Here is a 22,924-nt window from a genome sequence, read left to right as displayed (position 1 = left end):
CTGGCAAAATATATTAAGGGGAATATTTATGAAAACTGTCCCAAAGGTAACTTTGTAGAAAAGGAGGTGTTGCACACAGCAACCAATCAGATTCCATCATTTTTCTAGTAGTTTAGAAAAAGAAAGCATTAGATGTTGTTGCCCACAGCAACCAATCAGATTCCATCATGTTTCTAGTAGTTTAGAAAATGAAAGCATTAGATTGGTTGCTATGAGCCACAACACCTTTTCTACACAGTAAGCAGGGGAACAGTTTTCAAAAATGTCCCTCGTTGTGTAGACTGTATTCTTCAGGTTTATTTCATCCTAAAGGACAATCGAACAAATAGCTTCTATCTATAATTCATACTAAAGCCATTTTAATCCATCAACAGGCTGTCATGGTAATGTGCTGCTGATTCTCACCATTTATCATTTCAGGCGCCATCCAGTATGGATTCCCCACCACAGTGTAACGTTTCCTTCTGTCTTTACGCAGATCCCGAGACTCATCCGTTACCAATCGAGCCAGCCCAAAATCTGCTACCACCAGACTGCCATCCTGAAGACCAAAGAGGAAATCACTGTGCAATGTGCATGGCCATACATAATGTTTTGTGTTCATGTATATAGCGAGGGTTAACCCTTGTTTTGTTCATCTCATTTTACACATTTCAGCAGCTATCCAGTTGCCTATTGTGTAGATCCTTTTGGGATCTAGTCTAGATCCTGTTGGGATCTAGTGTAGATCATGTTGGGAAAGTCACATTTGATGTACAGTAATATTTACCTGGCGTGCAAACAGCATCTGTTCTTTATAAAATTCCGGAAACTAATATTACAATCTGTCAGGTACTTTTATAATAAGCCAGGATGTGGCATTAATGGCACCTGTTCAATGAGAAGACTCTCTCTTGTGGATGTCATGTGTATTATTTTGAATGTCATATTTCTTTTACTCTCAGATCTAGTCATTAATAACATTTAGTAAAAGCAAATGTCACATATAATGTATTTTATCTTTTGCCTTGCTTCAACAGAAGCAAAACTGCCTATTGTATTTATCTGTCTCTATTAGCAGCTTCCCTCCCAATCAAATTCAAGCCTGCAGAGGTTGTCATTTATTTCAGTCATCTCCACCCACTAAGATTTGAAAACACTGATTGATTTTTTTGTGCTAATGTATTAACACATTTAATGATTCACCTAAGCAGGGGTCGAACAGTGCATTGCTGGGCCCCATAGCAAAATTTGGGTAGGGGCCCTGGAATGTTGCTCCAGACTCCCTGGGCCCTACTCTGCTGTAAAAAAAAAAATAGATTGAGGGCCTCTTCTGAGCCAGCACATGGGCCCCTGTGAGGCTCCTGATCTGCTCTTTTGACAGCAGAGCGAGGGCCCAGGAGGCCATCCCATCTACCCAAAGGCCTGTGCACTGTTCTTTCAAGTGTGAACGGAGGCCTCATTAGTCACTTTTAGGCCATATAGAGCCCACACCCAGTGCCATGCTATCCCTTGCACCAAACGATAATTGGTCAGTATAGTATATGATAAATGTGTGTGTAACTACAGAATACAGTAGTACGAATACAATTATCCATGCTTTTTTAAGTGGAGATACTCTATTTTTTATTTCCCTTTTCTTTTTTTGCATAAATAAAGATCCTGTCCAATCTTTTGTGTGTATTTATGTCTCGGATTTTCAGCAACATGTGTAGGAGTCCTGAGTGCTCCCTGATTATTAGATTATTGCTAATAGCTAGCTATTAAAGGTATCATGTTTATACCACTTTTGTTCTTTTTTTCATTTGAGGACAAAAGTACATGATTTTGCTTCTGAGGCCCATGACATCTGCATGTGAAGCTTTCATTATTCACTAGATTCAGTATTTAGACTTCTCACCTCTCGTATAAGACAGTTGTGAGAATTCAAGTCCCGGTGGATAATATTCATAGCGTGGAGGTAGGTCTGGAAAACAAATCTTTATATAGTTTCACATTCTTATATAAAGAAACAACAAGGAATGAAAGTCAGTACTCTAGGACAACAACAAAGTGTAGCCACATAAAGCATTTTGTGGATGAAGGCGATTCTGAAAGGCACAGAGAAAATACCTTCATCAAGGAGTCAGTAAAAAAAAATGAAAGCAAGGTTTAGATGTTGCTGTCATGTGTATGTAACATATATATTAATATCTCACCATTCCAGCTGCTATGTCTCTGGCAAAGCTGACTCTCTGATTCCAGGGATACTGTGCATCCTGCAAACATGGAAAGACTCACGTCATTGTGAGCTGCAATACCTGCACACTTCTATATTAAGGAATTTGGAAACATCCTATTGGATAGGACAATTAAACACATGCTTATGGCCCACGACTATTGCGTACGAATTTAAAATAATTATATTACAAGGGGGAAATTAATTCAATTTCCTTAAACAATAATTACACACTTTGCTCCCCCTTACCTGAATTGTGAGGGTGACTCCACTGAGCCCGTCTTCCTCTGCGCTTTTTGGATCAATGATAAACTTAGGCTTCTACAAAAAAAAGCCCAATCTGAGAGTTGGCTGCAAGAAGAGTGCTATGCTGGCCCCGCATCCTGCTTCTTCATTGTGCTGCCCCTGGTGGCAGATGCAGTAAATAACTGCGCAGGGACTTTGAACATCAGTGGCCTGAGGAGGTGTAATGATAGGAGCAAGGTGCAAAAGGTGGATGTGACGCAGCACTCTGCTTGCAACAAACTGGGCCCCTATTTGTGGGGGCTTGATTTCATTTTGAACCTCAAGATTTGCATAAAAAGCTGGAGTTATTTAAGACACCAATTGTCTTTTGCTATTGCTGTTAGTTACATGTCTCTATTTGTACCAGTAATGAGACCTATCAATGTGCACTATAGCACCCTACTGTAGGCGCTCATGCAAACTCATAAAATCAAATCGGCAGAGAAGTCAAAAGACCTCATGTACAAGGAACACTGGCTGCGCACCACAAAAAACATTGGTTTTGCACCATTGTGCTAGATGGTCCGCCCAGCGCATGGTAAATGATGCCTATGTACTCTCAACTCTCAGAGGGATCTTGGCAAACAGAAGGGCCCATAATTTTATGGAGAGGCATAACAAGTGGCAAACAATGCAACAGTGTAAAGGTCACAGGAAAAATTCAACTCTTCCACTTTAATTAAGGAATAGTTTTCTCCTAAACCACGGATCTTATAGCATCATTTATGGTGTAAATTGATTAGGACAATGAGGGGACATCAGGACTGCCTACTGTGTCTACTATGTAATACTTTTATGTCTTTCATACACTGTCAAAGAGCACCTAGACTATGTTAGTGAAGTGCAACTGAAAGCTGCAGGACGCTTCCCATTAAAAGTATAGGACAAGATCGGATCTCTACCAGCAAGGAAAGCACCTAAAACTGCAAACTCTTCACTCCTACATCCAATTTCAACAATCTTGTTTGTTTTCATTGCTCTGTAAACTACTCCTTCTCTGTAATTAGCATGGAATGCCCTTGTTCATCCCAAGTCAGCTAGTGCAATCTTACTCCATAAACCAATGCACAATGGCGGATATCTAGCTGCACATGTGTAAATCGAGAAGCACCAGAGAGAACTTTGTTCTGCACCTCAGCCATTTGTGCTTTGTAAGTTAGACCAATATAAAGTGCAAACTAAACTACAGTTTTTTATGTCCATTTAACAAAAATAAACTATATAGAGCACATATTTATATTATTCTTTCTGCTTTAATACAACAAATTCACATTAATCTTCCAATACACTGCACTTACCATTCCCTTTATCACCCTGCGCAGGGTGCCTCCGGGGATGTATTCTGTGATGAAGTTCAGTCTCTTGTCCTTGTAAATCACCCCTATAAACTTCAGCACATTGGGATGCTCCAGACAACGCATCACCTTCACCTGCAGTAGGTGAGATAACAAACATGTTTCTCCCATGATCACTTCATATGACTGACATTTATGAAATAATTTAGACTAGTCGCTTTTGATAAGTGGCTGCACAAAGAAACATTTTTAAACCTCTCCTATTCAGCCCAGGTGAGTAAAATTCATGAACAATTTGTGTGTAAGCAGCAATACCCAAATTATGTCACAGAGGGCAGAGTAGAACTGGTCCAGACTTAATGGGCCTGATTCATTCAGGAAAGTAAAGCAAAAAAAAAAAAAAATTTGTAAATTTGAACCTTGGCAATACCATGATGTATTGGAGGGGGAGGTAAATTTAAAATGTGCGGACAGATTTATAATTGGGGTAGAGCATGTCCTAGATCAACTTTTAATGTCAGTGTAAAAATAAAGCTATCAAGTATTTGCATCATACATGAAAAAGCAGCCAGTATTTTCCTTATGTGCAAAATAATAGACTCATTTGCACCCGTTGCATTGCAACATGGTTTTGCCAAGGTTCAAAGTTACATCATTTTTTTGCTTTACTTTCCTTAATGAATCAGGCCCATTATGTCTTGTTCAATGACTGAATGCCAAGACCAAGATGTAAGTTTTACTACCTGGTAGTGGTAGTGCAGCTTTGTGTGCTATTTAATGTGTCTTAGCAGTAAGAGTATTTTGTTGAGGTGAAGTAAGAGAACTATTAGATATGGTTAGACATAACTAAATCAGTCACCATTGTGATGAGCATGCGGTCTCTACTCTGTACAGATTAGTGAATTGTAACACATGGAGAAAGAGGGAGTAGTGTCAATGTTTAAAAGTACATAAATGACATTCTGAGCTTTGCTATTTAAGCTTTTTGTCCTCTGAATCATTGATGGATGTGTGTTTTCCGAATTGTGAGAAAGGGAACATAGTGTACTTAGTAAATGGTGCAGTTTACCTTCATGCTTTAATTTCTAGATTTTTATTATTAGATTCATTTGTCCTTTGAAAAAGTTATGCAATGTATTAAAACGGTATTGAGAATAATTTGGGAAACAAAATGTAAAAATATGTTCCAGGCTCCTCTGGTGTCACAACTATCACGGTGAGCTTGATTGTCAGCTGCAGAAAATAACACAGAGTACACACCTCTTTTAAAAAGGTTATTTGAGTTTCTTCATCAAATCTTATTAACTCCTTCATCACCATCACCTCGCCAGTCTGACGATGTGTAACCTGCAAAGAAAGTAAATTAGAGCCTGTGGCATCAAACCAGACTTTTAAAATATATGGCACATTGATTTAATTTTTTTGCAAAAGTGAGCCACAATCTTATTCTGCATATACAGTATCGACCACAGTAAAGCTGGGTACACAGCTATACAACCTTGCTTCATATCTGTGATCTTCATCTCTCACAACCATCTGCTGAAAAGATTGTGACTCTGCACACTCTAGACCTCATTTAGAGTCGGACGCAAAGTCTGTTTTAGGCGCATCTAACCAAAAAATACTTCCACGCATGTGCAGAAAGCACAAAATCCGCCTGCATCTTGGACGCAATCAACAGTTGCGACAGCTTGCGACTCACTACGAGAGAATGGGGGGAACGCGGAATTGTGAAGGTGTGACCATGTAAATACATCCTAGTCGCAGTGAGGCGCAGATGCAGCACACGTCAAAACAGGGCTAAAGCTGTGTGGCAGGAATTAGGTGGCGCAAGCAGTTAGCTAGCTGCAGGAACTGCTCGCAGCTCGATAGGGTATTAAGAGTGGGACGCAACTGGGGTTGCATGCCACTCGTAATACCCTACCAAGCTGCGGCACACTCCCACACTTCTTAAATGGACTTTGCATCCGACTCTAAATGAGGTCCTCTATAGGGATCTGCCTACACTGCTGGTCGTCAGTACATACACACTTTCACATTTGCCTGACATATTTGCATCATTGATCGCGATTTTTAGAAAGCTTATAAAACTAAATCAACAGATGCGATGTGTTTTGGTACGATAAAAAATGACAGTGGGAGCGTAAACAATCTCTTAACAAACGGTTGTGAATTGTGTGATCTGCAGGATAATTGCATAGATGTGTGCCCAGATTAACTCTCTCTGCCAGTTTAATGTTCGACACAGGGTTCACTAACATTTTTATCCAAATTGTCGCAGCATTCTTTGAAATGACAAGTATCCTATTAGTCTCCAGGGTACAGACAGATAAAGTAGGTACAGTATGAATGCGTGACATTTCAGGTTGTTTAAGAGAGTTGTTGTTTGTAACAGAACTTTATCACGGAGAGTTAGCATTTAGTATTTAAACTACATGGGCATGATAGAAGTTGTTGGTTAGTTAGTACCAATCCCAGGAAATTCACCTTGATTGCCTGCCCGAAGAAGCCCCTTCCCAGCACCTCTCCGGGGATGAGGTCAGAGGGCCTGAATATGCGATGTGACCCAGTAACACCACGGACAGATTCAGAACGGCACATATCTCTTCTAGAGCATGATGGGGATCCCACACAGCTAGATCCAGGTGATCTGTCTATACTACAGCTACGCCTGGACAGGGGAGAAAAACATTAATTAGACAACTCTACTTAAATAATGCTAACCAGATTTTCACATTTCTTTTCACTAATCAGAGATTTGTGTTGGTATCATTCTTGTGATAGGAAATGCAGTAAATATTATTTTGCCAGTCATAATTGTGGTATATATTGTGAATTTCTGAACAACTCCCCAGTGTTTACTTTTGTCAAAAGTGAATACGATGTTATACCACAGCTCCTAGCACCGCAAACCAGTAAGGAGGGAGTGGTGTTCAATCAATTAAAGTCATCTGAAGGTGGACAAACAATTTAAGACATATTTTAGAGTAAAGAAAATGAACCTTACTCCAACAGCTACAGGTGTAATAATTGATTTATAAAATGGCTTAAAGAAATACTTATGTGATTTCACTATAAAGTAATAATGTATCTTAGCACTTAGACTGGTAAAACGTACATGTTACTAAAATGCTAAAATATACTAAATAAAGACACTCTTATGCATGGGTTGGGTACGATGCTGAGAAACCAGACACCGCATACCCTGACATAATAACACCGATAGTGTGTTCCCCAACACACTCTTGACACTGACTGCTTACAATACACACGTCAAACAATTTCCGATAATTGAAGATGCCGGCTGCATAGAATGACGTCACTTTGAAGGGCGACTGTATTAATGTTGCTGTTAAGGTGTTCATTTAAGGAGGCTCCGGTTTTACAACGTACAAGCCTTTGTAAAGCACATTGTAGCCGGTGCCTCTTTAAATGAACATCTTAACAACAACATTAATACAGTCGCCCTTCAAAGTGACGTCATTCTATGCAGCCGGCATCTTCAATTATCGGAAATTGTTTGAAGTGTGTATTGTAAGCAGTCGTGTCAAGAGTGTGTCGGGGAACACACTATCGGTGTGATTATGTCGGGGTGTGCGGTATCAGGTTTCTCAGCATTGATATTAAGACTACCACCGCTTATGCACAAAACAGGGTTAATAAAATAGGAAAAAGAATTGTGAGTTGCCTTTTTTCCTCAGTATTTAATATTTAATGAGCAGGCATATTGGTCTATATCATTACACAGCTCCCTGTAATGGTTATGACATAATTTCATTATAAAAAAAGAAAAAGCATTACGTAACAGGCCTCTGGCGTCTGATACCAGTCTCTAAGCATGGGGTGGGCAGAGGGGAGTTCTCATGAGGGTCATGTTCGATAGTCAGCTGCAAGAGTCGGCTGGTCTCCTGTATTAAGATATCAATCTAGAGAAAGGACAGAAAGGTCAGAGAAAATATAAAATAACAAGACGACCTATGGCACACAATAAGGTCAGGGATAATAACGCACCTCATCAAGGGGAACACTGCGAATAGGGGTACCATTGATTTCCAGTATTCGATCTCCAACATGAATTGAGCCTTGAATGTCAGGGCTGAGGCAGTCAGCGGACACCCTAGAAGGCATGGAAAGGACTGTAGCATATACACTTGTGCTAGTGAGAAATCATGTTCAAACAAGGTGATTGTATCTTTGTGAGCAATGTTATATTGAGACTAATGTGTCATAGTATTTGGCGACTAATGCCATATAGGTATAAATATTCCAAAGTAGTGTAATCTCATGTCAGCAACAAAAGCTCACATGTGTTTTGTGTTCGCTTAATAATTATAATGATTTTCTTTCAAACGCTGTATTCTTAAAAGTTTGGCTAAGCAGAGTTATTTTTATTAAACATGTTTAATGAGCTGGAAACAGGAATACCTAAGATATTGCTCATTGCTGAACTTCAGCAACATTTCTTCAGTACTTACCTCATCAGTCTCACTATCCGTAACAGTCAAAGACTAGGATTTTATCCTCATTTACAGCTATTTTCTTTCTCTACAACATTAGCGCATCCCCCACCACATTTTTCTTACAAGTTTCATATAAACACTCAGCTTTTCTCTGAAATTGATCTTGATCTCAGTAATACATCCAGAGTATTAATTGTAGCACTAGTATTTCAAGATCTGTTCATTAGTCACCAGCATTATTACTGATGGGTACACCAGATACTTCTTTACTTCTAAAGAAGTATCTGAGAGTGGACATTAGGGCAACATGGGTAAAAAAAACTGTCTCAGGAGACAGGGCCTTCAGAACTGAACACAGTATTGCAGTTCCTTTGAGATCTACCTTTGCCGGTGAAAAGAGGATCCTGCCGATATTTCCCCATCCATCAGCGTATCAGATAAGCTGTCATAATTTTAATTTTTGGTACGGGAATTACTTAGCATTTGGATTGTCATATATATGTGTTTAAATGTAATACACCATGTGTGGCGCCCCTTTTCTTTTGTGTTTTGAGATATATATATATATATATATATATATATATATATATATATATACACACACACACACACACATTATATATACACATACACACATTATATATACACATACACACATTATAAATATATATTTCATGTATTGCCTGCTATTTGTTATTTGGGGATTTTCAGATTGTACGTCAAAGGTGGCTAAGGAAATACTCCCGAACAGTTTGTGCAACAACTAGTCATTCACTTTATTTTATTAAATTTAGATGATAAGGATTACATCTATTATCTATATTGCAACACTCTGAGATAAAACAATCCCAAATCTACAGTGTAATTATACATCACTGGGTTTCATTCGAACATCAGCTTAATCAGGACTTTGTCGACCTAACTGCAAAATTTGCTGTTAGGCCTCATTCTACTCCTGTATTGCACCACACCAATAATCATATCCATATCACTCCATACAAAACAAAGGCATGATTATTACACGGCATATGTCTTGAGACCCTAGGATAGATACGCTTGATAGCTGTAGCTCATCTGTGTCATTGCACAACTACTTTTCGTTTAAGTACACGCATGGAACATATGTTGTGAGTTATGTCTACACACTGGTGCACGGGAAAAGGTGCTATAATCCTCAGCTACCGGACAGATTCTAGCTCTCTGTCTGTTTGCTAATACAGTTTAGAGAATTAAATGATATCCAAAAGTTTGCTACGGGTTACAACACCTTTTCCCTAAGCACCAACATTCATTTTTACATTTAATTTGTACGTAACAGTAAAATGTGGCAGAAGATGTGACTCTGTGCTATGACATGTCAGTGGATGCATCACTAGATACAACCATGAGAGTCAGTAGAAGGAGCATGTGCTCTATGTGTCACAAACAACAGGAATTACTCACTCACGGACTCGCACAGTGTGAGAGTGCTCGGCACACGATGGAGTGATGGAAACAGATAGACCACGTTTGCCATCTAATGCGGGGAGAGACACCAGAGTCACTGTGTGAGGTGACCGAGATACCGGGGAGTCAATCACTGGAGTCAAAGAATTCTGATAGTAGCACGGCCCACTGTGATAGGAAGGGAAAGAAAATGTATATTAAAAGCCTCAGTCTGTCTGTTTCTTCATAGATCATATGAGAACAATGATGACAAATCTATAGTGTATTCATATTAGTCTGTTGGACTTTAATACATAAACCTACAAGATCACACTGTTTATTTCCTTCTGACATTGGGTGAAGAGGGTAAATGGCAATATGCATATCTACAGCTCTAAAGAGAGACATCTTCTTATACTGCAACCTTCTTATATAGGTCTCACATCTGTCCTGGTTTTCTCTCCCTAAAGTCCATTCATCTGTAACTCATATTTCTATACTCAAAGGGGCATATTCAATTAGCTTTCCTGCTCGCGGGAACGCGTATTACCGTGAAAAGTGCTCAGTATTGACGGTAATATGGTACCGCAATAACGCAGATTTTACACAGAAAATCCACATTATTGTGGCACCGTGGATTGCCTTAGCGGCCCGTTCCGGCGCAATACTGTGGACCGGAAATCTAACTGGATACCCCCCAGAGTGTAACATCCCAAAGGAGACAGTTGTTGCCATCTGCACGCAGACAAAATGCTACCTAGATAACCAGTTTACACTCAAAGAACATTTTCTTTAATTTTTTAAATGGTTCTTGTATTTTGCTGGCATCCCATTCATAACATTAATAGCATTGTACACACAGACAAACATAAAAATATACATTAAATTTAAAATAAAATATGGCCACTGCAGCTTGGCAGAGGAATAAGAGGGCAAATACAAAATGTAATTCCTGTTCATACACGTGGGGCCAGAGGCAGAACTAGCAAGCTGTGGGCCCTGATGCAGGGAGGCAGGGATGAGGGAACCAGGGCCCCCGACCTTCTGTATCTGCCATGCAGTAAGCCGCATGATCTTAATGGGCCCCGATGCAGGGAGGCGGGGATGAGGGAACCAGGGCCTCCGACCTTCTGTATCTGCCATGCAGTGGGCCGCATGATCTTAATGGGCCCCGATGCAGGGAGGCGGGGATGAGGGAACCAGGGCCTCCGACCTTCTGTATCTGCCATGCAGTGGGCCGCATTATCTTAATGGGCCCCAGTGCACGCCACCTGCCATACCAATGGTAGTTCTGCCACATGTGGGGCTTATATAATAACGAGATACAATATGAACAAAATGTGCTGTAACCCATATAAACAAATCAGATTCTAAGGGGACGATTGTATTAGCCAGGAGGTGCTATAGCAACATCATGCGTTCTGTTTCTGTGTGACATTGTTTTTAAAAAGAGCAATGTTATAATTACCATAATTGCTGTTTTTGTGTACATAACTTACCTCAGGAGGCTGCTATGGAACCTGACAACTTATTGAATGAAAAGAAATGTGTGACTGGTTGCTATGTCTTACAGCACATATGTGCACATTGGATCATCACACTGAATAAGCCCAAAGTAGCCAAGTCAATATATGATATTTTAAACCGTCAAATAAGGTTTTCTTTGACCATGATAGTTATGCTGTTAAATGTTCTCCTTTAAAAAATAATTCCATTCCCCTCTAAAATTCTACTTGGTCGATGCTCTGTCAAGGTCCAGTTCTAAATAGAGCATTAGCCAACTAGACCATTCTTCTCCTGTGTATTTACTGTTATGTTTCACAAACACGTGATCTGCTGCCTTACCAGTATAACTTGGACCTCTCCACCAGAGCGTACGTCTCTCCATCACCAATGAAAGCGGCACAGCGCGAACACATGAAGCACTCTGGGTGATACTTGTGCTCCCCTGCTACCTATCAAAGCAAAAACACCATTGTGATTGCATCTGCTCAATAGTGCATGGTTCAGTATACACAAAGGATTTGTGATCATCTATACATTATATATATAAATTTCCCCTTTATATATAAGTGGTATTGCTTGAGTGCTTACCATAACCAGTCCTTTGGTAATATGCTCGGAGCAGCCCTGGCACATGCCACCAAAGCGTGCCCAGTAATGCTTTTTACAGAAAAGTCTCCCATCCTTTTCATAGTACCGGTGGGACAAGGACACACCACAATCACTGCACCTAAAAGCGAAAAAAAAAAAAAAAAACCAGTTTAAGAACTAACTGTAAAAAGAGCTACGGTTCAGTGGCAGACATGCATACAATACAGTGCTCCCAGTTTCTCCAGACTAGAAGCTGCAGTTTCTCACATCAAACACTAGATGGTGCCTACTTTATGTCAAGCTGTCCATAATGGGCAGTGCTGACAGCAGCAATATGGTGAAATCATTTATAGTAGCGTAAGAATAACTCTAATGATAGCTAATAATGTGTCTCAGGATAATGGCTATGGAAAAAGGATTACTTCTTTAATGTACAATACAAATGTGTTTTTTCCTGTAGTCACCTCTTTTGCTGCCTGAGGTCCATGCCATGTTTCAACCATGCTTCACCTTTTTACACTATGTTGGTTTTGCCAACAATAACTTTTTATTTCTTACTCTACCCAACTAAATTTAATATTTTTGGGGAGGCACACAGTGTTTTGTTGTTATGCCTCCTAACCGCACCACCCCTCATCTCGCCCCCCTTCGTTTTAGTCTTAACGCTGCTGCAAGACTTATCTTCCTTTCACGCCGCACTTCTTCTGCCTCCCCTCTCTGCCTGGCCTTACACTGGTTCCCCTTCCCCTACAGAATTATTTTCAAACTCCTCACCTACAAGGCTCTCTCTCACTGCACTGCCCCTTATATCTCTACAACCTCCTCTCTCCATCCACACTCCCTCCCGTTCCCTGCAATTAGCTAATGACCTTTGCCTCTCCTCCACATTAATCATGTCATCCCACTCCAGAATCCAAGATTTTTCCTGGGCTGACCTCCTGCACTGGAATGACCTCCCGCGCTCCATCTGACTGTCCCCTAATTTGTGCACTTTCAAACAGGCACTTTAAACTCATCTATTCCTCAAAGCCTACCAGCCATCCACATAACCTGCTCTCCATGCTTGATCTCCTCACCTCTCTCTTCCCCTATCCCGCTACTCTTGCACTTGAACCCCATCTCTGACTCCCTTTGTGCATCCTGTCTGTTTGCCCTCCCTTTAGTATGTAAGCTCTTATGAACAGAGCCCTCTTCCCTCCTGTCTCCCTACCTATTCTTCTGCTCCAACTCCACTCTGCCAGCTACGTTGGGGGCTTTGAAGTCCTGGTATTATTTGTCTAATGTTCTGTACTGTTATAATGGTTTATTGTTTTATACTATTTTCCCTGTATAGTCCACTGTCTGTGTTGTGTACGGCGCTGCAAAAATCTTGTGGCATCCTATAAATAAAGGATAATAATAATAATAATAATAATAATAATAATAATAATATTATTATTATCAAGCCATTGTCAATACATACCTTTTTAAGGCTAGTAGGAGAGAAACAGTTAAATATTATTTTTAACATGCACTTTTCAATGATATTCCCCTAATTGTATTCTGTGACTTCTAGTATTTACAGTAACATCAAATATGTGTACTTTTTTGATGGTTACTTATATGAATCATAATTAATTGTATGTCTAAGCTATTGCTGTATCAGATTTGTTTTACATTTATGTACTTTTCCTGTTATAGTATGTTACTCTTCCATGCAACAGCCTATGTTAGAACATGTAAACACCTTCTTTAACACTGGGGGTGCTGTGGGAGTAGATATCTGGGTCTTGCTATATCCAGACTGTCTCCCACCTGCAGTAAACTATGGTCAGGTCAAAGGAGTGTTCTGCTCACTCCTGAGTTTCATAGAGATGAATGAAGCACAGCAATCTCATGTAAGGACATCAATTGCTTTCTGTATGTAAGCCGTGTTCTTCCTGTCAGTGCCATTCTTACCTGCAGCCAATGGTGGGTGCCTACTGCCATAGTATTTACAGCAATAGCATACTAAGCAGTCTATTTAACAAGTGGTGAAGAGCCAAACTGCCAGTGAAAATGCCGGAAAAATGCTCTTTCACCAATTTTTCTTGTTTATCATAACACTGGAGAAATCATATATTTATCTGGCATTAACCTAGTTACAGGCACTTACTGCTGTCCCCATAGACCTCTATAGGGACAGCGACATTAGGTAATTCATTGTCTTTTTTTTTGGGGAGTACAATTGGACAAAGAAACTTCAGCTTCAATATATAGAATCTGTTAGCATTGTTTAGCCTGAGAAACTGATAGAAATGAAGATTATTACTAGTTACATATTTTTCTGTTCTCATGAGTTTCCTTATCACTGTATTGTACTGTGTGACTGAAATATGCAATGACAATGAAATAGGCTAAGCTCAGTGGAAATAGTGAGTCCCCAGCTAGGAAAGCACACACACAAGAGTCCTCCCATTTTGTGAACATAAGCTGCAATCCTTAAGGGCCACTTATCGGCTGAGTACAGCACTACAAGTAATAAGAGCACAGATGTCCCAGTGAATGGATCAGACAGCAGGATATTCTTACACACACTTTATGATTACACAGAGAAACGAGTATAGATTTACTGTAAAGTGAAAGTAAGAGAACACATCACTCCTGTGATTGTAGAAGTGGGGGCAGGGCTGAATTAACTTCTCCTAGTTTCCTGTAGCCAAATTAAGTAAATTTTAGGGAAGGGTAAATACTTTTGCGTATTATACGTTACAGAAAAAAAAATACTAGTCACATTCACAAATATATCAGCCCATGCTGGTCACAAAGCTTGTACATGCACTGAAAGTGTCTTCCAGCTCTGTCAGATTAACACCGTAATGTTAAAGCAATCACACATAGTTTTGTTTTTTTATTTATTATATGACTAAAAATGATCAGATTAAAAACCAATCTGATTGTAACACGTGTGCTTCTATTAGTTACTTATGTGACTGCATGGAAATGCAATATTGTTTTCAGAAACAAAATAAATTAATGTGTCTGTAGCCTGTAAAATGACACAAATAGAACTTGTCAAAATCGCTGAGTGTGGCACAAGCGCACTACAGCCTAACTGCCCTGGGCATGGATAACATCCCAGGGGCAATTCCTTATCACCTTACAGGAGTAACATTTTGCTTAAGATAACACCATTTTTTTTCCTAAAGTTAAAAGCAGATGGACAGTATAGTGCATTACTAGCTCTGAAATAGCTTTCGGCACATTTGTAGAGGACATTTTTGTGTACATTGTTGCAATGCTTGAACAGAACACAGAAACAATTTTACTGTTACCGCAGCACAATTAATTGAGGAGCTGAATGTACTGATCTCGTGGGAGGCAATGACCTGTCCACTTGTGTGATTTTACAAGCAGGGGCTCGGCAGCGAGTGACAAGGGCAGTGTTGTGGTGTGATGGGGATGGAAGAGCTTGGACTCCCCAGAGTTGTGATGTGAAGCTCCTGGTAAATTGATATGAGAAGACTGTGGTTTCAAATGCACCTTTATATGAAATTAAGTTTATTTTTATATGCTGGCATCTACTATCTATCTACTATGAGTCTTTTGCTGTGTGTGTATTATTTTGGGGGAAACAAAGGAGTTCTAGAGGGATATTTCCAAATCTTTGAGGAACTCCGTATCCTTGTCATAAACTTTAACCCAATTACAGATTACAATGTATATACAGTTCAGTCTTGGACAACTTGCTGATTTCTGGATGGCAAGGCATGCTGAGACTTATAGTTCCACGCCAGACTGTCAGTGCATGCAGAGTATGCTTACACTTAGTGCTCCATAGCAGCTGGAGAACCACAGGCTGCCTACATCATTAATCTTATGATTTAAACGTTAGGTGGTTACATCTGTACTGCAATTGCAGCTGGAGAAACAGAATACCAAAAGATCCCCAAAACATAAATAAAATTGGTCACATGTACTCCCTCCCTAACACTGTACAAAGAAAGAGAAAGGTGATGTGACACAGCTGTGTTTGGGCACAACAATGTGTTTACTTCAGTAAGTTACTGCTATGTTCCTGAATGCAGCTTGTCATGTGCTGGAAGTGAACACAGTGAACTCCGTTCACGACAGTCTGAATCCATCCGTACTGCAAGAAGTGTCTACAGTTTACATACAGTAGACCTTAGACCTTTTGTTCGGCCTAGTGCTTAGCACTTCTGCCTCACAGCGCTGGGGTCATGAGTTCAATTCCCGACCATGGCCTTAGCTGTGTGGAGTTTGTATGTTCTCCCCGTGTTTGAGTGGGTTTTCTCCGGGTGCTCCGGTTTCCTCCCACACTCCAAAAACATACTAGTAGGTTAATTGTCTGCTGTCAAATTGACCCTAGTCTCTCTATGTCTGTCTGTCTGTCTGTGTGTGTGTGTGTGTGTGTGTGTGTGTGTTAGGGAATTTAGACTGTAAGCCCCAATGGGGCAGGGACTGATGTGAATGAGTTCTCTGTACAGCGCTGCAGAATCAGTGGCGCTATATAAATAAATGATGATGATGATGATGCAATTAAACACTATCATCTTGGTGCCACTAAATAACTCCTATATTGGAGACAGGGATGGAACGCATTAATATTTATAGAAGTTGGAAATATAGCATTATGTCCTGCTGTCATAGATATGGGGATAGGTAGACATAGGCTCACTTAGATAGATTAGATAGATAGATAGAGATATTTAAGGTCTCACACAAGCAATAAGTAGCTCTCTGTATCTTGTGAACATCCTTTATGTCCAATCATTATGAAACTGGGGACCACAGAAAGAACTTGGACAAAATCGCTCTGTAAACTTGTCCTTCCAAAGTGCTCCTCTGTTTTGGACTATGTATAAATCTGCCAGGTCAGCCATTTAAAACCAGACTTATAAGTAATGTACATGTTACATGGCTGCTCAACAGTTAGTTTAGATGAATGTTGTCTGCCTGCATAGTAATGACTGCAGATATGTTGCATGCATCCAAATTAATGGCAGCTCAGTGTGTTTTAAATTGATGATGAAGCAAGCCGATCCTAAATTCCTAAATTCAGTATAACAAATCCCACATTTTTCTTGGATTTAGTTTCTTAATGCCTAATTTAGAGTTGGATGCAAAACGGGAGTAACTTACGTTAAGTCATCATCAGCGCGTCCTTGCACCTAAATATATGCCTAGTACCTAGTGCAGGTCTATGCATGCTTCTGCAGGTCTACATTTGCACGGACATGCCTTTAGTGTAATCGGCTTGTATTTGCATGCTCCTTCCCTCCCACATACCACCTCTCTAGGCACATGTGGTGGCAAGTGCCAGAATGAGAAGTCGGCATAGGAGCGTATGTGTATGTCTGATTTCATGCAAGATACACTTTGCAAACTGACATATGTCCCACTCTGCATCAGGCCCTTGGGTTAGATGCATTTTGTTCATATGTACCATGCGTAAGTGTCTACAAACAAATGTAAAGTGAGTCTGTTTGGCCATTAAATGTCACATGAAGTAAATTAAATTTAAAAACACTAACTCAGCCAGAAAAATATACAGTTTTGGAAACTAATCCACCTCTGACTGTTCTTCACTTAATAAACTGCAAGAGGTGCTTGTTTCCAACAAAATAAAGTAGTGCATATAATAATAACAGAGCATTAATGGTAAAACATATATAACCTTTTCTAGCTTAAGGGATCATATAACATCCCAGTTTGGCCTATAGTGACATAAGCAGTGGCTAACAAACATTGCTCATTTATATTATTAGCTAGGGACTAATCTATCATAACATTTGCAGAGCAGTGTGCCTTTAAGAGACAGCCCTGTCATTCTATTGTCCTGGTTCCTATAGTGAGACAGTGGTGGCCAACCATGAGTAACCATGGAAAACTGCATTACCGCAGCCTGCAGCACTGCTCTGTACTGTATGTGGGCTGCATTCTAACCACAGATCATTACTTAAACACCAACATTTCTAAAAAGGAAGCACTAAGTAAGGGAGGGATCTGGCAGTTTGTGTTTGAACACAAACACACATATAATAACATCAGTTAAATAACAGGGTCTTTCAATGCTGAAATTATTTCATTTTTAGAACATGCCGATCATTCTGTACATAGAAACACATGTAACTATGATGATCATGCAGATCCATAAGACTGGTTTAATTTTACATTGCATATGGGACTTGTCAAGTTGTCATTTGCCTAAAATAAAATAAAATTACAAAAACAAACACTACTCATACATGTGTTTTGCTCAACAGTAATCTCCAATATACCCCACAAAACAAGGCATCACATTAACCCTGGTAAAGGAGAAGTGCAATGTCATAGTATATCAGAAGTGGTTAATGTGCATTCTCTGTTTGTTGTGTAGGAAGTTAATATATGCATCTGTCATGGCCCCTGGAGTCTTAAACAGGTGACACAATGACATCATTGTTCTGCAGAATCTGATTATTAATAAGGAGGGAACTCTGATTGCTCCATTTATATCCTCCCAAGACAAAAAACAACCAATAGCAACCGAGGTTGCACGGTGGAAGCGTCTCTTAACCCTTCACGAGCCCTAGAAGTGCAAAACATAGAATGAATTTAAAAGACTATACAAGCGTGACAATGTTTCAGTCCTAGCGGCAACATATATACTAATATATTTAAAGCCATACTGAGTCACTGAATGGCTCTCTTCTGCAGGGAGATTATTTTACACATAACTACTAAACCCACTCACAGCCAGCTTTTCAGCACCTCTTTGTATTCAACAGCTGGCATTGTGTTTGAGCAATGCAGCTGAAGATATTTGGAGTTCATATATTGGAGTTCAACACAAATATTATCAAAATGAATAATAAGCCATCATTAATGCTAAACTTCCTAGTGATCATGCATTCTCCACTACAGTGCAGTATTTGGGTACAGATAACTGTTCTATATGAATGACCATATGAGCATTGCTGACAGAAATCTGTATTTTTCCAATAAACTACACTGTATCTGCACAGCATCTCTTTTTATTCTAGACTGACAACATGAACCAGAGCCTGTGTGAAACAAAACTATAGTACTTCCTCCTCATTAAAAGTAGATCTATTGCGGTAGGAAATGCAAGAGGAACACAGCCAGAGTAACAGGTCCTCGTGGCTCGAAGCTCATAGCGAGACATTTAAAATGATTTTGCCACTAAAAATATAATTGATGTTTGACCCAAGATCCTAAACCACCACTTATTTTGCAAATCTATTAACCACAGCAATAAATATAGAAGAGGACTCAGAGCATATCTGTAGCTATCAAAATGAAGCAAGACAGAATCTGTTAGCAATTCATGTGTGAAACAGAGAGTGAGGTCCCAAAGAGGGGGGTGGAAGGAGGCAAAACCAGCTGGCAGCAATTGCCATTAACTGAAATCCTAAAAATCCCAAGGTCTAATTGATGGGCAGGACAGAGCATCCCCCTTCTTAGCAGTGCCCCAGAGGTTTACCACATGTCCATCTCTTCCAATGGATGAATATTGGTCTGTTGGGTGGGACGTTTTACTAATTACCAACTCATTGTTGTGGCAGTTGATTAAAGCTAACAGAACTGTTAAATAAATAGGTCAGGATCAGAAAAACAGCTTGTTTAGCATAATATAATATATCATAATGAAAATAATTGGTTGATAGGTGACCATTTATATTATCTAAAGATTGTAAGCTTGCGAGCAGGGTTCTCTTACCTCTCTGTCTGTATGTATTACCCAGTATTGTCTTATTAATGTTTGTTCCCAATTGTAAAGCGCTACGGAATTTGCTGGCGCTATATAAATAAATGTTGATGATGATTATTTAGCAAATTAGGCAACCTCAATTCTACCAATGGCAAGTGTGCAACAGCAGACAATATATATATATATATATATATATATATATATATATATATATATATATATTCAGAGATGGCAAAGTTATAATATGTTTTGTGAATATGAATATGTTACTGTTCTATGTATAGAATGAAAGCCTGAAAATGGTGCAGTGTGAGTTATTATCCGTCCAGATTTTCTCCCTTAGGGCTAGATTTACTAAACTGCGGGTTTGAAGAATTGGAGATGTTGCCTATAGCAACCAATCAGATTCTAGCTTTCATTTTGTAGAATGCACTAAATAAATGATAGATAGAATCTGATTGGTTGCTATAGGCAACATCTCCAGTTTTTCAAACCCGCCGATTAGTAAATATACCCGTTAGTCTTCATGCAGATGTCTGGATGTCTGTTTCTATTATGTAATACATTTATGAATGTTGTTCTTTAGAATCCAGTTCAAGTGAACGGAGACGCTTTCTTTATAGGCCCTATATTTCCAGCATACCTTACATAAAATACACATATTTAGTATCTCTAAATAAGAATTATAATATTTTTGGTGCAACTTTCCAGTGTTTTGCTAATCATAGAAAAGTGTATTTTTTTTTTACATTTACCTGTTTAACCTGAACAAGGAACATAAATTAAACAGATATGTATATCACTATACTACCACTGGGAAGCCTTGTCTGTCCTGCAAAAACCAAAGTTACAATTATTAGGGCACACAAAGCTGATAAAAATGTCATTAATACAAAAACATAGAAAAAACAATGATATATGGGGGTAAATGTATTAAAGTCCGGTTTTTTCAACTCGCCGGAAATCGGCGAGTTGACGGCTAAAATTTAAAGCAGCGCTGGCTTGTAAAGGCGCACAAGCCAGAGCCGCTTTAAACCTTAGCCGTCAACTCGCCGATTTCCGGCGAGTTGAAAAAAACGTACTTTAATACATTTACCCCATGGTCTGATCATCAACAGATAAAACCATTCCACAGTCATAGAGAGATTAAAAAGCATTACAGTGTACTTGTCAAACATTAACCAGGCTTATCACAACTTTTTGTTTTTACAAAAATACGGCATCAAAATCAATTACACATATGTACTTTGCCCATTTCAGATCTACTTACAGCATCAATTTATGTTTTTCAAAGGACAATTCTGACTGCTAAGGCTAGTGGGTAGAGTTATCAAACCTTCTAATAAAGGGAAAAGTAGAGGTGTTGCCCATAGCAACCAATCAGATTCTAGCTATCATTTATCTAGTACATGCTACAAATGTACTTCATGCTGATGGGAAAAATAAGTCTGTCTGCCAAGGACTAAGCTGCCGACACTTTCCATGCTAGCTGTGGCACAGGGTGAATAATGTCAAAGCAACAATTACACTTTTTTGTCTTTAATAAATAGGCCCCTAAGTCCCAATTGCTTTTAAAGTTCTAAAGTGCTGCAAGGAATAAGCAGCTCTGTATCACTGATTGCACTGTCTATGGCATAAGTAGACTCTGCCCAGGCTTTTCACATCAATAAAACAGAGAAGCCATTGAGTTCAAGACCCTATTTAATATTTAAAATAAACCACAGAGTCTTTCTTATAGTGTTACATTATAGTTACAGAAAGATTTTTAAATATAAAAAAAAATGGCAAATAAGTAGCCATCTTTATTATCAATTTCTTATTATCCTCTATGGCAATTTGTTTTTAATTTATGCATTATATAAAAAGGGAACTTTTGTGACCACACAAACATCTTTGGCAATATATTTACCATCAAGCTTTACTTCTGCATTTTGATATTGTTGTGTATGGAAATTAAAGCTCTTCTCACAATCTTTGTATACTTTTCCTAACTTTCAGGATACACATCACATCACATAGTCTAAGAACCTTTATGTAGGTGGCAAAGACTTAAATGCTAACATTGGCAAAGTAAGTGGGGCATCCGGTGTTCATATAGAAGCTCGTCAGTATAAAATTTGCCACCTTCCAGTGCTTCAAGATCCTAATGATCAGACGATGGCCGCTGTCAAGAAGAATTAACCTGCGCTATCAGCCAGAGAGACGCTACTCCCCCAAACCCTTTCCAAATCCCACCTGACATGTCACTGGAATATTGGAGGTACCAGATGGATAGTAACCCTAACTGTACTAGCTGTATGGAGTAAGTCACTTTCCATTTTTATAGGTATACAGTTGATTTTGGTAGACTAGGGTCCTCTAGACTGTATGCACTTCCTTGCTACATATGTAAGTAAACTGGGAACATTTTTCATCTGTTTTCTCATTGAATATGTCTGTGTCCAGAGGAACCATGTAAATGCTAGTTGGTTTTCAGTATACTTATGTATGGAACACTTTCTTTCTAATACACTTTTACATTTAATTGCTTTTACTGGCAGGTAACTCAATGCTGAAGGAATTTTTCTATCAGTAATAGGTGGCCCCACTGCACCTTAACTGAACTGCTGTCTCTTTCTATGTGTATACAGTAGTGTAGCAGACATCTGAAACCCCTAGTAATACTGTCAAACAATGACATGTAGACATGAGAGCAGCATTTTAAAAACTTAGATATTCACCTCATTCTGCAATGAGAAGTATGTATATTTTGCCAGTGGAACTTGTTCTTGACAGTTCCCAGGCCTACCCCAACCCCACCTCACAGCAGAATGTGACCGTCGGATACTACTATAAAGTATATGGATATTCAACAAGCAGCTGATTGTCAATCCACACATGTAGTATAGGTTTCATTCTGCCCAATATGTAGTGGATATATGAATGTGACACATTAGATCTGTTACTCATGTAGTGTATGGACAGTCAACACAACAGGGATAAAAGCTTGTTACTTATATTAAGAAGGGGCAGCACAGTGGCTAAGTGGTTAGCACTTCTGGCTCACAGCGCTGGGGTCATGAGTTCAATTCCCGGCCATGGCCTTATCTGTTTAGAGTTTGTATGTTCTCCCCGTGTTTTTGTGGGTTTCCTCCGGGTGCTCCGGTTTCCTCCCACACTCCAAAAACATACCAGTAGGTTAATTGGCTGCTATCAAAATTGATCCTAGTCTGTGTCTGTGTGTGTTAGGGAATTTAGACTGTAAGCTCCAATGGGGCAGGGACTGATGTAAATGAGTTCTCTGTACAGCGCTGCAGAATCAGTGGTGCTATATAAATAAATGGTGATGATGATTAAGAATTGAGAATTAGAGGTTGTGATTTAATTAGACATTTAAGATGTAAGACATACTGGGCCTGATTCACATCCCATATATTGCGTGAAATTGCTCTGAGCATGCAGAGAAATGGACTTCACACCAATACAAATGCATGCA

At 39.3% G+C, this 22,924-nt stretch overlaps 1 protein-coding gene across 2 annotated transcripts in view; it reads right to left on the bottom strand.

Annotated features, from left to right (window-relative positions):
• Positions 1-22,924, bottom strand: part of LIMK1 (LIM domain kinase 1) — a 76,134-nt gene that overhangs the window by 8,737 nt on the left and 44,473 nt on the right. For both annotated transcript variants that reach the window (XM_075196631.1, XM_075196632.1), the window contains 11 exons: positions 11,757-11,895; positions 11,508-11,617; positions 9,681-9,851; positions 7,789-7,894; positions 7,579-7,703; positions 6,265-6,448; positions 5,038-5,124; positions 3,781-3,912; positions 2,178-2,237; positions 1,880-1,945; positions 406-541 (listed from right to left, as the gene is read on the bottom strand). In XM_075196631.1, the coding sequence (XP_075052732.1) occupies positions 406-541; positions 1,880-1,945; positions 2,178-2,237; positions 3,781-3,912; positions 5,038-5,124; positions 6,265-6,448; positions 7,579-7,703; positions 7,789-7,894; positions 9,681-9,851; positions 11,508-11,617; positions 11,757-11,895 (1,316 nt within the window). The remainder of the gene's footprint in view (positions 1-405; positions 542-1,879; positions 1,946-2,177; positions 2,238-3,780; positions 3,913-5,037; positions 5,125-6,264; positions 6,449-7,578; positions 7,704-7,788; positions 7,895-9,680; positions 9,852-11,507; positions 11,618-11,756; positions 11,896-22,924) is intronic.

This window comes from Mixophyes fleayi, chromosome 2 (assembly GCF_038048845.1).
Source record: "Mixophyes fleayi isolate aMixFle1 chromosome 2, aMixFle1.hap1, whole genome shotgun sequence".
Taxonomy (NCBI): Eukaryota; Metazoa; Chordata; class Amphibia; order Anura; family Limnodynastidae; genus Mixophyes; species Mixophyes fleayi.
The sequence above is the reverse complement of the archived record's forward strand: the minus strand, read 5'-3'. Positions and strand labels throughout refer to the sequence as shown.